Source organism: Megalops cyprinoides, chromosome 11 (genome assembly GCF_013368585.1).
Source record: "Megalops cyprinoides isolate fMegCyp1 chromosome 11, fMegCyp1.pri, whole genome shotgun sequence".
NCBI lineage: Eukaryota > Metazoa > Chordata > Actinopteri > Elopiformes > Megalopidae > Megalops > Megalops cyprinoides.
The window spans coordinates 9,059,276-9,072,091 of record NC_050593.1 but is presented as its reverse complement, the minus strand read 5'-3'; the positions used below and the strand labels follow the sequence as shown (position 1 = coordinate 9,072,091).

The 12,816-nt window shown below is 47.2% G+C and overlaps 1 protein-coding gene across 2 annotated transcripts in view; it reads right to left on the bottom strand.

The window, feature by feature from the left end:
• lrrfip1a (leucine rich repeat (in FLII) interacting protein 1a) overlaps positions 1 to 12,816 on the bottom strand; it is a 65,264-nt gene that overhangs the window by 29,453 nt on the left and 22,995 nt on the right. For both annotated transcript variants that reach the window (XM_036541060.1, XM_036541061.1), the window contains exons 2-4: positions 11,139 to 11,225; positions 2,627 to 2,644; positions 2,123 to 2,170 (exon numbers count right to left, since the gene is read on the bottom strand). In XM_036541060.1, the coding sequence (XP_036396953.1) occupies positions 2,123 to 2,170; positions 2,627 to 2,644; positions 11,139 to 11,225 (153 nt within the window). The remainder of the gene's footprint in view (positions 1 to 2,122; positions 2,171 to 2,626; positions 2,645 to 11,138; positions 11,226 to 12,816) is intronic.

Genomic DNA, 12,816 nt, shown 5'->3' with positions numbered 1-12,816 from the left:
AGAGAGGAGAGGGGAGAGGGGAGAGAGCAGGAAGTCAGAGGCCAGGAAACAGGAAGCGCAATTTCCCCAGACAGGCAGAGGCACAAGCCAGTGGAACATTTGCAGAGGACCTGCACTTGCAGAAGAAAACAAGAACTGAATGGGCATTGTTGCATGGCTGTCATCTCTTATGCTAAAATGCAGTTACTGTGGCAGCAATTCAGTCAGCATGCCAGTCAGTCAGCCAGCCAGCCAGCCAGCAACTCAGTCAGCATGCCAGTCAGTCAGCCAGCCAGCCAGCCAGTCAGTCAGTCAGCTGGTCAGCCAGCCAGTCAGATAGGCAGTCTTGTCAGGGACCCTCCTGCTTCCATGGCTGTCTCCTCCAGTGGAAGCCAAAACAAAAGCTGCTGAACCAGTGCACATTCACTGATTTCACTCTTCCATTTCAACTACCGGTAAACCAGTAATACAGGTAACCGATGAATCAGACTGTGAGGTGATTCCCTCAGCTGGCTGAGTAATCCCTACAAAGCTTCATACACACACTCCGGCTACCTCTCCTTTGTAGTGCTGCCACCTCCACCAGAATTTTAATGGCTTCGCTCTTTCTGTGACCCCTGAACTATCCAATTTTCACCTCTTGTGAAATGTGTGTTTGAAAAATTATCAAGTGTAATAATCAGGCAAGAACAGTAAATTCCATAAGGCACCTGATAGACGGAGGTTTTGCAGAGTCAGTAAGTGCTTCATTCACACTGCACACTTCTGCCACTGCCTTACCTGCTGTGTGTGATTCGGTCTACACTAAGCTGAGAGACTGAGAGATGGAGGTCAAACCAGGGGAAAGCACGGTATTCACCCTCTGTGGGCACAAGACCTGAACACAGAGCGTTGACATATGTGCTCTGCCCAGACTTACATTCGACACAAAAACTGCAGACTTAGCACATAACAAGATGTTCCTGACTTCCAAATCTGACTTGCTAACTTGACAGCTACATTCCCCATTGCTGTATGTGTCAGTGTACAATTACCATCAAGGGAAACTACCAGGTAGAACATTCTAGTGCAAGCGCTGGTGCTACATGCTCAACAGTTACAAAGATTTACTCGTCGACTAATCGTTTCATCCTGACTAAATTCATTGCAACACCATACTAAGAACAGCTGGTAAGTATTTGTTTTATTCATTGTTAGCACGCTACTAACGCACTGCTAACAATTACAACAGACATGGATCTGCTTTTAAGTTAGTGAGTATATAAGTTTCAAGCACATAAAGTGGGCGTATATTTTTTTTGAATTTTTGTAGCAAATGTGGTAACTGTCAATATGCTTTCAGGTCCATCGCTGGCCCATAATCATCTGAATTTGTCACTAAGGATGCAATTGGCCCCTGGGACCCCCAACCTCATTACTCCTGCTGACCCACTGCAGAATTCAGGGCGACACTTCAAAATGGCTGCTGGCAAAGCACTGTGCTTTTCATGTCAGAAACAGTGGGAGTTCTACTTGGTCCATATGTCGATCCTGAAGGAAACCTCATGTCGGAGCGAACCCCCTGTGGATCAGCAATATCCCGCTGGAATGTCAGTCAGCTCCTTCGTGCCTGGTAATGCTCTAATGTGGCATGCTCTTTCCACACGAACACCACACGCCGACATGCACTTGCATGCACTTCCAACAACAGCAGAGAACCAAACAATATCGGCTGAATGCTTTTTTGGTTCACAGGCATGCACATTTTAAAACAGAACCATAAAATATAAAACTATGAGCATGACTACCAGTGTGTAGAGGTAACGGCAAACAGAGTGAGTTTAGAGTGTATACACTGATGTGCAAGACTTCTTACACTTGCTGTTCTGAATACTTTGATACAAAGACCAAGACAGTGCTACTATAGCTAGGCAGTGGATCACAGCCTCCTAAGGACCTGTTTTAGCTGTGATTCTTTCTGTCTGCTACCTTTCCTCCCTGCAAACATCTCCAGTAACCTGTGATATCAAAATATGGACTCTTTGGCCAGCACTGGATTTGCCCAGGGCTATTAGCTTGACTATCCAGCTTCTTTGCACAGCAGTGTACAACTCGGTTAGACCTTCTCGCGCAGGAAAGTGTACACTCATCGGCAGGGTCATACCATCCATTGCTCAATGTCGCCCCATTTGTTGTCCAGGCCGTAGTATTTCTGAGGGCAAGGTGGAGGGGAGGGGGATGGGGGGGCAAAGAGAGAGAGGAAGGGAAGACAGCGGAGACGATAGGGTTAAGAAGATGCAGGGCGCTCGCTTCGGCCCACGTCGTCAGAAATAGTAACTTTCCAGAGGCGTGTTCTCAGCCCAAACCGAATCAAAAATTCCTGCTTAAGAAAGATCAAGTGAAAAAATATGTGTCTTTGGCCCGGGCACTGTGTGCTTTCCCGGCTTCTATTAAAATGCTTTGGAGTCACTGACGCAGGTTTCGTGGCTTCCAGCAGCTTCGCTGAAGCTTAGACACAGCAAAGCCACACACAAGGGCAGTTTCTCTAAAACCGCAGTGCTCCATGCCAAGAACACGCCGGGAACACGCCTCTGTGTGGAGGGCACAGCTGGGGAAAAAAGGAACAGTTCAGGAACACTGAGATGAAGAAAGGAGGAGAGAGGCCTACCTTCTGGACCTGATAGATCTACACATCACAGCGGGGAGGAGCAGGTGGAGAGGAGGAGGGAGGGAAGGAGAGATGGAGAGAGATGGAGAGAGAAGGAGATTTTGATTAGAGCAGGGAGTGGAAACTGGCTCTGAGAGAATCACATCCAGGGTCCAGCATGCGCCCTCGCCGCAGTGTGACATGGTGTGTCTGGGGCCTGCTTCAGAGCGTCACCAGTTCTGAAGTTTCGGCGGAACACTTGACCCGGTTGCTGGGGTAACCCAAATTCTTTCCATTGCCCCTCTGGGTTCTGTTAGCCGCCTGGCAGCTGTAATGCCTTATTCGCTGTCACCGTGATATGCCAGTTCCCATGCCAACCGCCGGGCACTGTTTACCTGCGGACACTCCTTCCTTGAAAGGTAGCCATCATTTGTTGTCACAACTGTCACATTAATGTGTTATTAAAATCATTACATAATTTCTCTTTGTTGCAGATTTTTATTTCAATGTTGCATCCATGATGGCAAATCACTCAGCACAGGGCTATCTAATGAACTCATTTAAGAGGAGTCAAAGCCTGCACAACAACAAACTAGAATGGCCTCATTCAGTGGATATCTATAAGAATGACCAAGCAGCACATAATCATCTTGACAGACAGCCATCTATGGACTGCTCTGCATTAGCTGCTGGGGCCAATCCCATATCACCTGACATTCGTATTACTGTTGGCTAACAACATGTCTATCTTCACCCCTGCAGTGGCTTGCTGCTCATTTTCCATCTACTGTATCGGGGCTTTAGAATTATGAGATGAGAACTGAAACAATTCACCCTCACAGAACATGTGATCACCACAGGAGCTGCTCACTGATCCCAGATGGCAACGGAATCCAGGCATGAATGAGTGGAAGTTCTACTACACCAGCGTTTCCCAAACCGCTCCTGGAGGACCACTTGTCCTGCATGTTTTAGATCTCTCCCTGCTCCAACACAGCTGATTCAAATGATCAGTTTGTTATTAAGCAGCTTCATAATAAGTTGATCATTTGAATCAGCTGTATTGGAGCAGGGAGAGATCTAAAACATGCAGGACAAGGGATCTTCCAGGAGAGGTCTGGGAAACGCTGTACTACACCAAACCTGCTAAAGGACTTGAGTTTCACAGCCAACACTTAAACAAGAAATATTTGAGGTGTAACATTATAATTACACAAATTACTTAAGAGTTCCACTGACTCTCTACTTTACAAGGCTTTACTGATAGCCCTACATGAAAATCACAACATAATTATATCAAATTCCTGAAGAATGGTGTTAAAACCCACACGAGGATAAATCATTCTGAGGGGAGATCCAGTCTTCCCAGAATGCCTTTCAAAGTGTGTGTGGCAAACTGGGTATGAAAACCTTGCTTGGCAAAGTTAATCCAAATACTTAAAAACAAACAGAACCAAACACCAAATACTGGCACTGACATCAACAAAGATCAGTGCAGGCTCTAATACACACAGCAGCTCAGAGCTCTGGGGCCATGAACCTGTCACGCACACATTAGTTGGAGGGTCACCACTGGCCCCACCCCCTCTCCTGCATCTGTATTTCTCCTCTGCCTAACCTCATCACTTCCCACAGCTGCCTCTACCGCCACGCAAACCAAGGGGTTCAACCTCTCCAATCAAGCCAGTGGAAACGCTGAGGAAATGGACCCCATTAAACAACAAAGACCAAGCGAGACATACGCTTTGCTCTTGCTGTCAGCTCCCTCAGCTTCGTGTGAGATTACGGCTCTGTTGATTTTGTCTCTTCCCTTTAAATACGGTAATCGCCCTAAATGGGTCATTGCTCCGCTCCTGATGTCTGCAGTGCGCTGCTCTGTCCCTCGTCTCCACCTGGAGCATGTATGTCCCTGTTACCGCAGCCCTCGCTCTCCCTCCTATTCAGAAAGCTGTGATGTGCAAGGTGATCTCGCCAAAGAGATCCCAGCCATAGAAGGGGGAATGCCTGGACGACGTCAGAATGCTCCCAAAAGCAGCACATTAATCACGTTAACTACACCGAACTTTCACTTTCCCCTTCTCCAGTGTCTGGTTCCCATAAACAGACATGCGTGTGGCATCGGAGCCCCGGTCCGAACAACAAGAGAGCCTGGATCAGTCGTGTGAAAACGCAAGATGGAGGGAGGAGAAGTCAAAGGTGACATGATGGCAAGTGTGAGGAGGGAAGCAAAACGACAGGAATGAAAATGGTGAGGGGAGATGGTGGTCGCATCCCGCTCCGACTCACCGAAAGCAACCGTCGCGACAGCAGTCCCTGAAGCGGCCAGCCTCCTCGCCCCTCTGCTTGCACGCTCCCATTCGGTCAGGGCGACTGAGCCACCCGTGTGCCCCATCCTCATTTATAGACACCCCCCAGCCCATTAATCCTGATTGGCCGTCTGACGCGCCCTCGATCTGCGACAGCGCGAGCTACAGTCGGCCAGACCCTCTCGCTCAGATTTATGGCCTCGGTGGTCCATCTGTTACAAAAAAACTGCACTACTGCAGATTATCTCTGGGTACATTAGAAGCCCAGTCTGCTGAATGGCCTGTTTGTCCTGAGTGCTTCCAAACCATTCCTGTGGGACAGATTTGTGTCATTCCTCTGATAACAACGCAATTCACTGCCAAACTCCTCAATTTCCCAAAGGTTTACCTAGGTAACCTCATGCAAGAATGAAAAGCATGCATTTTGGGAAGTATAAAAGTGGCAAATGTGATGTTCACCCAATTTTTCTCATTTTCCTTTACAGGGGTCAATTAATGCTCGGCTGCCTGGATCAGAAGTAGCACATATGTGAAATTTTTATGTAATTATCCCTTCCGCCACTGGGGGAGCTGCTGCATCTGAGCAGTCTTTGACACAAGTCTACACAGCATGACCACAGAAGAAGAAGCAACAATGCCATGTGACTCAGTAACCTTCCCCTTCCCACAGAGGGAGAGCTCTGCTAATAAATAGCTGAAAGCGTTACTCCTCTGCTTAGGGAAAGCAGGATGGCTGAAAAAGCCTTTCCACTGGCTGACATGAAGTCTCAACGATTGTTCTACAGCTCCATAAACCTCCATAAACAGACCAACTTAAGCTTAGTTATACTGTCACAGTACAGTATAACAAGAATTAGAACATGTACATCTCAGTATATTTGACAGAACAAAAAACAAGCATTACTGTAAGAAAAACCTAGAACATTCTACAAACATATCTAGATGGCCAGGTCTTCACTATTATTTAAAAATTAGAGTAGCGATGTCATTTACACTAATATAATTTATATAGAATTATATTTTGTATTATACAGCAGCACCAATAGAGCTTACAAAACAATTTTGCCCTGTCAAACCACGAAGGAGAAAGTCAGTCATACTGAGGCACAATCAGGAATCTATGTGAAGCGAAATTTCAGAGCAAGCGCCTGTATGACACCAGCAAAACGATCAGGCATGAATTTGTCACAGTTAAGATGTTAGCATCAAAAGGATGCTAGGGAAGCAACAAACTACTTGCTTGAACATGTGTCTACTGGAAGGGATGAGTTGAGCTACCATATCCACACACACCGACAGCTCAGTCTATCAATCCATACAGTCAACACAGTGTACACACTTAACGATTGCCTTGGCCCAATCCCTGGCCTTCCTTAAACAGGATTTCAGTGGAACTAAAACACAAAATCTACATCATATTCAAAATGCTGTTCTGGTGTACATTCTTAAGTGCACTTACTGTGCACTTAAAACATAGCATTGTATGTTTGCTCAGACATGAACAACCAGGAAATATAAAAAATTATACACTTCAATAAAGTAACATAACCTAATGCTAAATTCAAGATGCCATACCAAGCTATCCAGAAAATGCCCTGCAGTTCTGTCTACACTGCATAATATAATGAAGAAAGCTGCTCATTTCAAAACCCAAAAAGAAGACCTGCAGAGACTAGATACTGAATCTAGTGGCACAAATCTCCTGTGTTTTGTATGAACACATACACTCGCACACACATGCATCCTCTTCAATGTGCCCACCTTGCGGCGCGGAGGGGTCCCGGGGCGACTGCCATACCCCAGGCGGACCCCCCGAACCGTCAGCTTCCTCCCAGCCGTCCCGGCAGCTCAGTCCGACCCCCTGTGTCCCATGGCGGGTGGCGTCACGCGTTAGAGTGGCACAGACGCAATCCAGTGGGTTTACCCGGGGTCAGAGTCCAGGCAGATCTTTGGCTGACTGAGAGACGCCCAACTGCGCCGTTTCCGCCCGCCCCCCCGGCCGGCTCGCACCGCCCTCCCCCTCGCCCTCTGCAGACACTGGTGGGCTCCTCAGTGGGGCACCCCGGCCTCAATCCGGAAGCTTCTGGAGCAGGAGGACGAGATCGGGGCCATGTGATGTCGTTCTGCGTCTCTCTCCTGGCTTGAGCCGTCTTCGACACGTTACAGGCGAGAGAAAAACAATCCAGCCCTGCTCCAACTGCAGGTCCAGCAGGGAACGCAACCCAGTAATCTACTTTAGGATTTGGCTGGAGGTTTACAGCCACACAGCACCTCCCAATCAGGCTCTGGGAATGGACCATAATCCCCTGGGGGTGTGCATGTGTCTGGTGTGTGTGCGCGTGTGTGTGTGTGTGTGTGTGGGAGCGTGAACAAAAGTGCATGTGTATTCTAAGCAGATAAACTATGTGTTATGTGTGCACTGTAAATGTGTGTGTGTGTGTTCATTTGTGTGAGTGTACATATGGCGTACATACATGCCTGTGTATATCCATCTGTACAAGGTTTATGTGGTGTGTGTTTGCATGTTTATGTTTTGCCTGCATGGTGTGTGTGATTGTGTGTGGGTGTGCAAGCACTTACAGATGTGTGCATGTGTGAGGAAAGAGTGTGTGCATTTGTATGTGTGTGTGTGTGTGTGTGTGTGTGTGTGTGTGTGTGTGTGTGTGCATGTGTGTTTATACACATCCAGGGGCCTTCCACTGTGTCCCATACGGTGTAATTCTGTTTTTCCATTCAATGTGAGAGGCCTGCACACACAGCGAGGCGCATTAGGAGCAGCACTTCCTGCCTCTGAGGGAGGGTGAGCAGCTGGGGGGCGGTACCATGCCTCCACCTGCCTGTAACCAGACCCTAAATCAGCCTGCCCCGCGTTCAGTCCATTACACAGAGCCTGCTGGAGTCTGCACAATCCAAGGTCCCAACGAGCGCATCGCTCTGACATCATTATCCAGAGAAATAAGTCACCCCAAAAGCGCAGCAGCTGACGCTCGTTGGTTGCAGGGTGAAAGGAGGAAGGAGAGTGAGATCTGTCGAGGTTCTGCCCAACGGCACAGAGCCTGAGATCAGAAAATCAGAACCCTCTACACCGGAGACACAACATAGTGGGTTTGCGGTTTTCCTGAGAAAGTGGGGCTTGGGCAACATTTAGGTGGGGTTCTAATGCACACTCATAACCTGGGGTGCGTTGCACTCCCCTTGCACGCTCAAAGCTTACTGGAATTCAGAGCACACCTCTCTCATTTAGATGTGGTCATAATGGCCAGGTAGTCATAGTTAGGATTTACACTGGAGCTACTTGGAAGAGTGTTTTAATTGCTTGGAATGGTCCAGGGTTGCCTTTCAGGCGGCTGTATCGTACAGCATGTGCTGTACTTGCTTTTTCATGCTTTAGTGTTCAGTACTGTAATTGTGAATACTCCAAACTGCCCTGAACAATAAATTAATAAGTAATCAGTCATATTTAGTATGCCACCCTCCAGAATGGAACCTCCGTGGAGCTGCACAAAGCCCAGCAGAGAGGCTCCCGCAAGCAGCGGATTCAGCCCTAATGAAATCACTGAGGCATGGGCAGATAACCGGCGACTTCATCCCCTCTTAGACGGATTTAGCAGCGGTCTAAACCCAAACACAGCGATTAGGCCGCACAGGGCCATGGAACCCTGCTGTGCGGGCCAGACAGAAGGCTGGGGGGGGAGAGAGACCAACGCTACCCTCTTTGCATCAGCTAAATCCCCACGCATCCTCCAGGAGAGTCCCGCCCCCTGACACACTCACACACGCAGAGGGAAGAGTGGCGTTGGGAGGGCTTATGGGATTACATCACTTCTGCACCAGACGCTGGGTGTCGTGTCAAGCTGGCACAGGATTGGAGATGGGGGCCATGGGGTGTTTTCATTGGCCCATCCAACAAAACAGGCCACAGTTAGGCGTCGAGAGACACCAGTGGCCTGAATGGAGACAGTGGCACGTTTACTCCCTCCGTAGACTCTATTCAAACTGGGACATGTTTAAACAACCTTAGCCTCTAAGAACACTGGGGGATGTTTACAGACCCTTAGTGTCTAAGAACACTGGGACATGTTCAGAGACTACAGCATGTTTATTCTGAAACTACACCATGTTGGTGGAGAACGGCAAGAAGCCTTGTTCTGGTTGCCCAGCATTTCTTCCACACAGATAAGAGACACCAGCAGGCCATAGTGGCTAATCAAACAAAGTTGTTTATTGAGAGCCGCAGGCTTGAATCATGGGGCACTATTTAACCTGAGTAACCTTTGTACATGTCCAGCTGTATTAATGAGTAACATTAATAATTAATTGATGTGCATGCTAAGCAAATACTACTGCTAATAATAATAATAGTGTTGGTACAAACTGGACATTTGTAGCCAAAATGATGTCTCACTCCTAACTTACCCAGGGTTTTACCACTTACCAAACATCCAAATGTGAACATACTTACTGAGCAGGAAGGTTCCAAAAGTGAAGCCAGCATCAGCCTGAAATCTTTATGACACTCCTCACTGCTGTGAGAGCTATCACCCAAACGCCCGGAGCAAGGGTTCCACTACCCCCACAAGTGGAGACGGGGGAGGGGCCGCGACAATCAAACCTGAATCAATGAGGCACTCCGCTAATCCCACTCACCTCGCAAACCCCCCCGCCACTTCCCTTTGATCTGCCGTTATCTAATGTGTCGGCACTCTAGCATCCATGCAGTGTGTACACTCTAAACGGGTTAATGATAGTAAACAACCCCTCTGGCACAACATGAAAGGCAGGGCAGATTAAGAATGTAACTCATTCTTCAAAGGAAAAGCGTTTATCCTTCATTATGAACTGCCTTCCCCTCCGTGACAAGCTAACCGTCATTACACACACACACACACACACACACACTGCGTCATTACACACACACACGCAGACACACACACACACACAGACACACAGACACACAGACACGCACACAGACACACAAAGCGCCCAAGGTTCGATCCTACAATAATAATAAATTGTGGATTAACGTGCTTCAGAGATACAGGTTAAGAATGAGGTCCACATTTGGAACACAGTAATCGCTGAGGCACGCTATAGCACAGCATATCTTATCGTACACACAAACACGCACGCACACGTACGCGCACACGCAACGTACAAAGTTACCTTGGTAATCTCAGGAATTTTTTCTGCCTCTTTTCAGTCCAGGCACAACGACTGTGTCAGCTCTCAGACAGCCTACGGTGTGTATGCTAGACTGACACGTTAACCATTGACTCTGAGCGCTTCACCAAAACGGCACGCACATGTTTCGGTCATTTTGCAGCCATCTGGTATTCTTTTCTACCCCAGACAGATTTGAGACGATCTCACAGAACGAACCTTACACTTTGGAGTGAAATGTTGGGAGGTCAGCAGATTGACACCAAGGCCAGTCTATTTCGGTGGGTAATCGCTGGGCTAAATAAATGGATTACTCTGGGCTGTGTGCTCTTCCGATCCCGAACTCTCCTGACGGCGGGCCCTGCTCCAGGCGCTGGAAGTTTAAATGCCGGAGACACTTCTGAGAGCTCTATACTTTCCGCACATAGACATGCACATTATCGGCTTTTCTGGCCATCACTGCGAGCGGCAGTGTCAACAGAGTGACGCTAACACGTCCGTCTGCTGCACAGGGGCAGTCTAAATATTGACTGGAGGAGAGCTGAACTTGGCCTCGCTGCCCTGTGATCTCAGCACTAGTGTATATTTAGCCAGGTTTAAACTGTGCCAGTGGACAAAACCCAGAGACAGCAAAAGCGATTGCTTCAAACAGAGGAGAGACTGGCTTCAGTTCAGGACTAGCACACGCGTGTTCCACACAGAGAGTGCAGTACACAGAACATGAAAGACCACGCAGCATTTTAACATGGCTCTTTAAATCATATTAAAGATTATTTTAGGTCATCATTGCTCATAAATTTACATTATTACTAAGAGTACCTGAAACCCATTCCCCATGTTGTGCTAAATTAATGTCTGTGAAAAGTAGATGTTGATGTTTGGTGAGACAGAACAGGTGGTGGTGGGGGGAGTTAGATTACAGTTATGCTTGTATGGGTGTGTGTGTGTGTGTGTGTGTGTGTTTATGCATGCATGTGTCTGAGTGTGTGTGTGTGTATTTGTGTGTAACTGTGAGTAAATGTGTGTTAGAGTATGTGTGTATATGTATGGTGTGTGTGTTTCTCTACCTCTTTCTGCTGTCTCTCCAGCTCCTTCATGCGGATCTCTCGAGCTTCTGCCCGTGCTGCTCTCTTTGCTGCCAACCTCGCCTCAGCCTGTGAGAGAGAGAGAGAGAGAGAGAGAGAGAGGGAGAGAGAGTTGATCAGACTGACATTCTCACGCACACACACCTGTCCAGCACATACATCTCACACTGCTGTGTGGTCCAGACCCCCCCCCCCCCTGCTCCTGAACCTTGTCACATGACCTGTACCCCAGATCGCACACTGGCAGACAGCATGCTGACATGATGTGCAGTACATACTCTACTATATCTCTCAGTGCATATCAATAAGTACACACATATACAGTATATATGACACAGCCTCACTTCTGTGTCATAATTCTCTATTACTTACTTATAAACTCTGACCTTAGCTATATTAGCCAGGCTAGCTACAATATTTTGCTCTCATAATAAATAATACTAGTGCCAGATGAAATCCATGGTGCAGAGAAGACAGAGGATTTAATAAAATCTGCAGTTTATCACAGAACTGGTTAAATCAAGGAATCACAGCCAATATCATCTGAGAAATGCCAAAAACATGTAAATCCCAAATGCCCTGACTAAACCATTCCTGCCCCTGATTAGAGAAGTGAAGTGTGTGTCCGTGGGCAAGCGCTCAGTCATTTAGCAACAGTGTTGCATGATGCCACAGATGTTAGCAGAGATGTCAACCTAATGCGCGCAGCTAGTACATACATAAGAATCTAGCTTCAGCTATGTCTAAAAGACTGTCGAAAGAAAGCAGTAAAGAAACTCATAAATATGGCTCTGTTGGCAAAGTTGGTGTTTGTAGTATGAGATTCAGGTACTTTCATGCGTACTCACTACCACAGCATGCTGTTGCACGATCAGGAAGACAGTCAGTCTCAACCTGACACTGTCTTCAGCACAGAGATCCACAGGGAATCTCTCCTGCTAGCTTGTTATGGTTGATTAACCAATCACACAAAACAGTGGGCAGGCTCCCAGCAAGGTGACAAACAGCTGCCCCAGGGACTGATGGGGAAAAAAAAAAAAAAAAACATCTAATCCAATGTCACTGCTGTATCTCATCACCACGGCAACGCATGATAAACATCGGGCAGCTCCATATCAGAACTGCCACGTTTTCCCACATTAAAAGCAACTGTAAAAAACCCTACGTGCTACTGCAGTGTGTTCCTACAGGCGTTTCTGCCCTCACAACGTGCCATTCCAGCAGAAGAACACCCATTTTATACCAGATCTGCAAAGACAGCATATGATGTAAAAACAGCCACTGTCATATACAGACTCCTCTCAAGATATCCATCTCACTGAACAAACAGTACAGGGAGCAGCCATGATGGTGTAAGAATGAAGATATGCTACAAGGGAAGTTGTGCAAGTCCCCCTAGTTACCATGAGGGCATCTGCTAAAATAATAACATTATATGATTATATAGAATATATAATTATGAAAAAATCTGAGCGATCAACCTTTGGTCTAATGTACTCTACTGTGTTATGACTAAATCTTGCAGAAGTCATTTCAATTTCAACCCCCAAGAGCACACACACAGTTAAAGAACATTAAGGCTGCATGAAGTCTTTATGAACACACAGCTCTCAACATGTGCACTGGACCTTGTGGTGCAACAATGTGAATGGCCAACTAA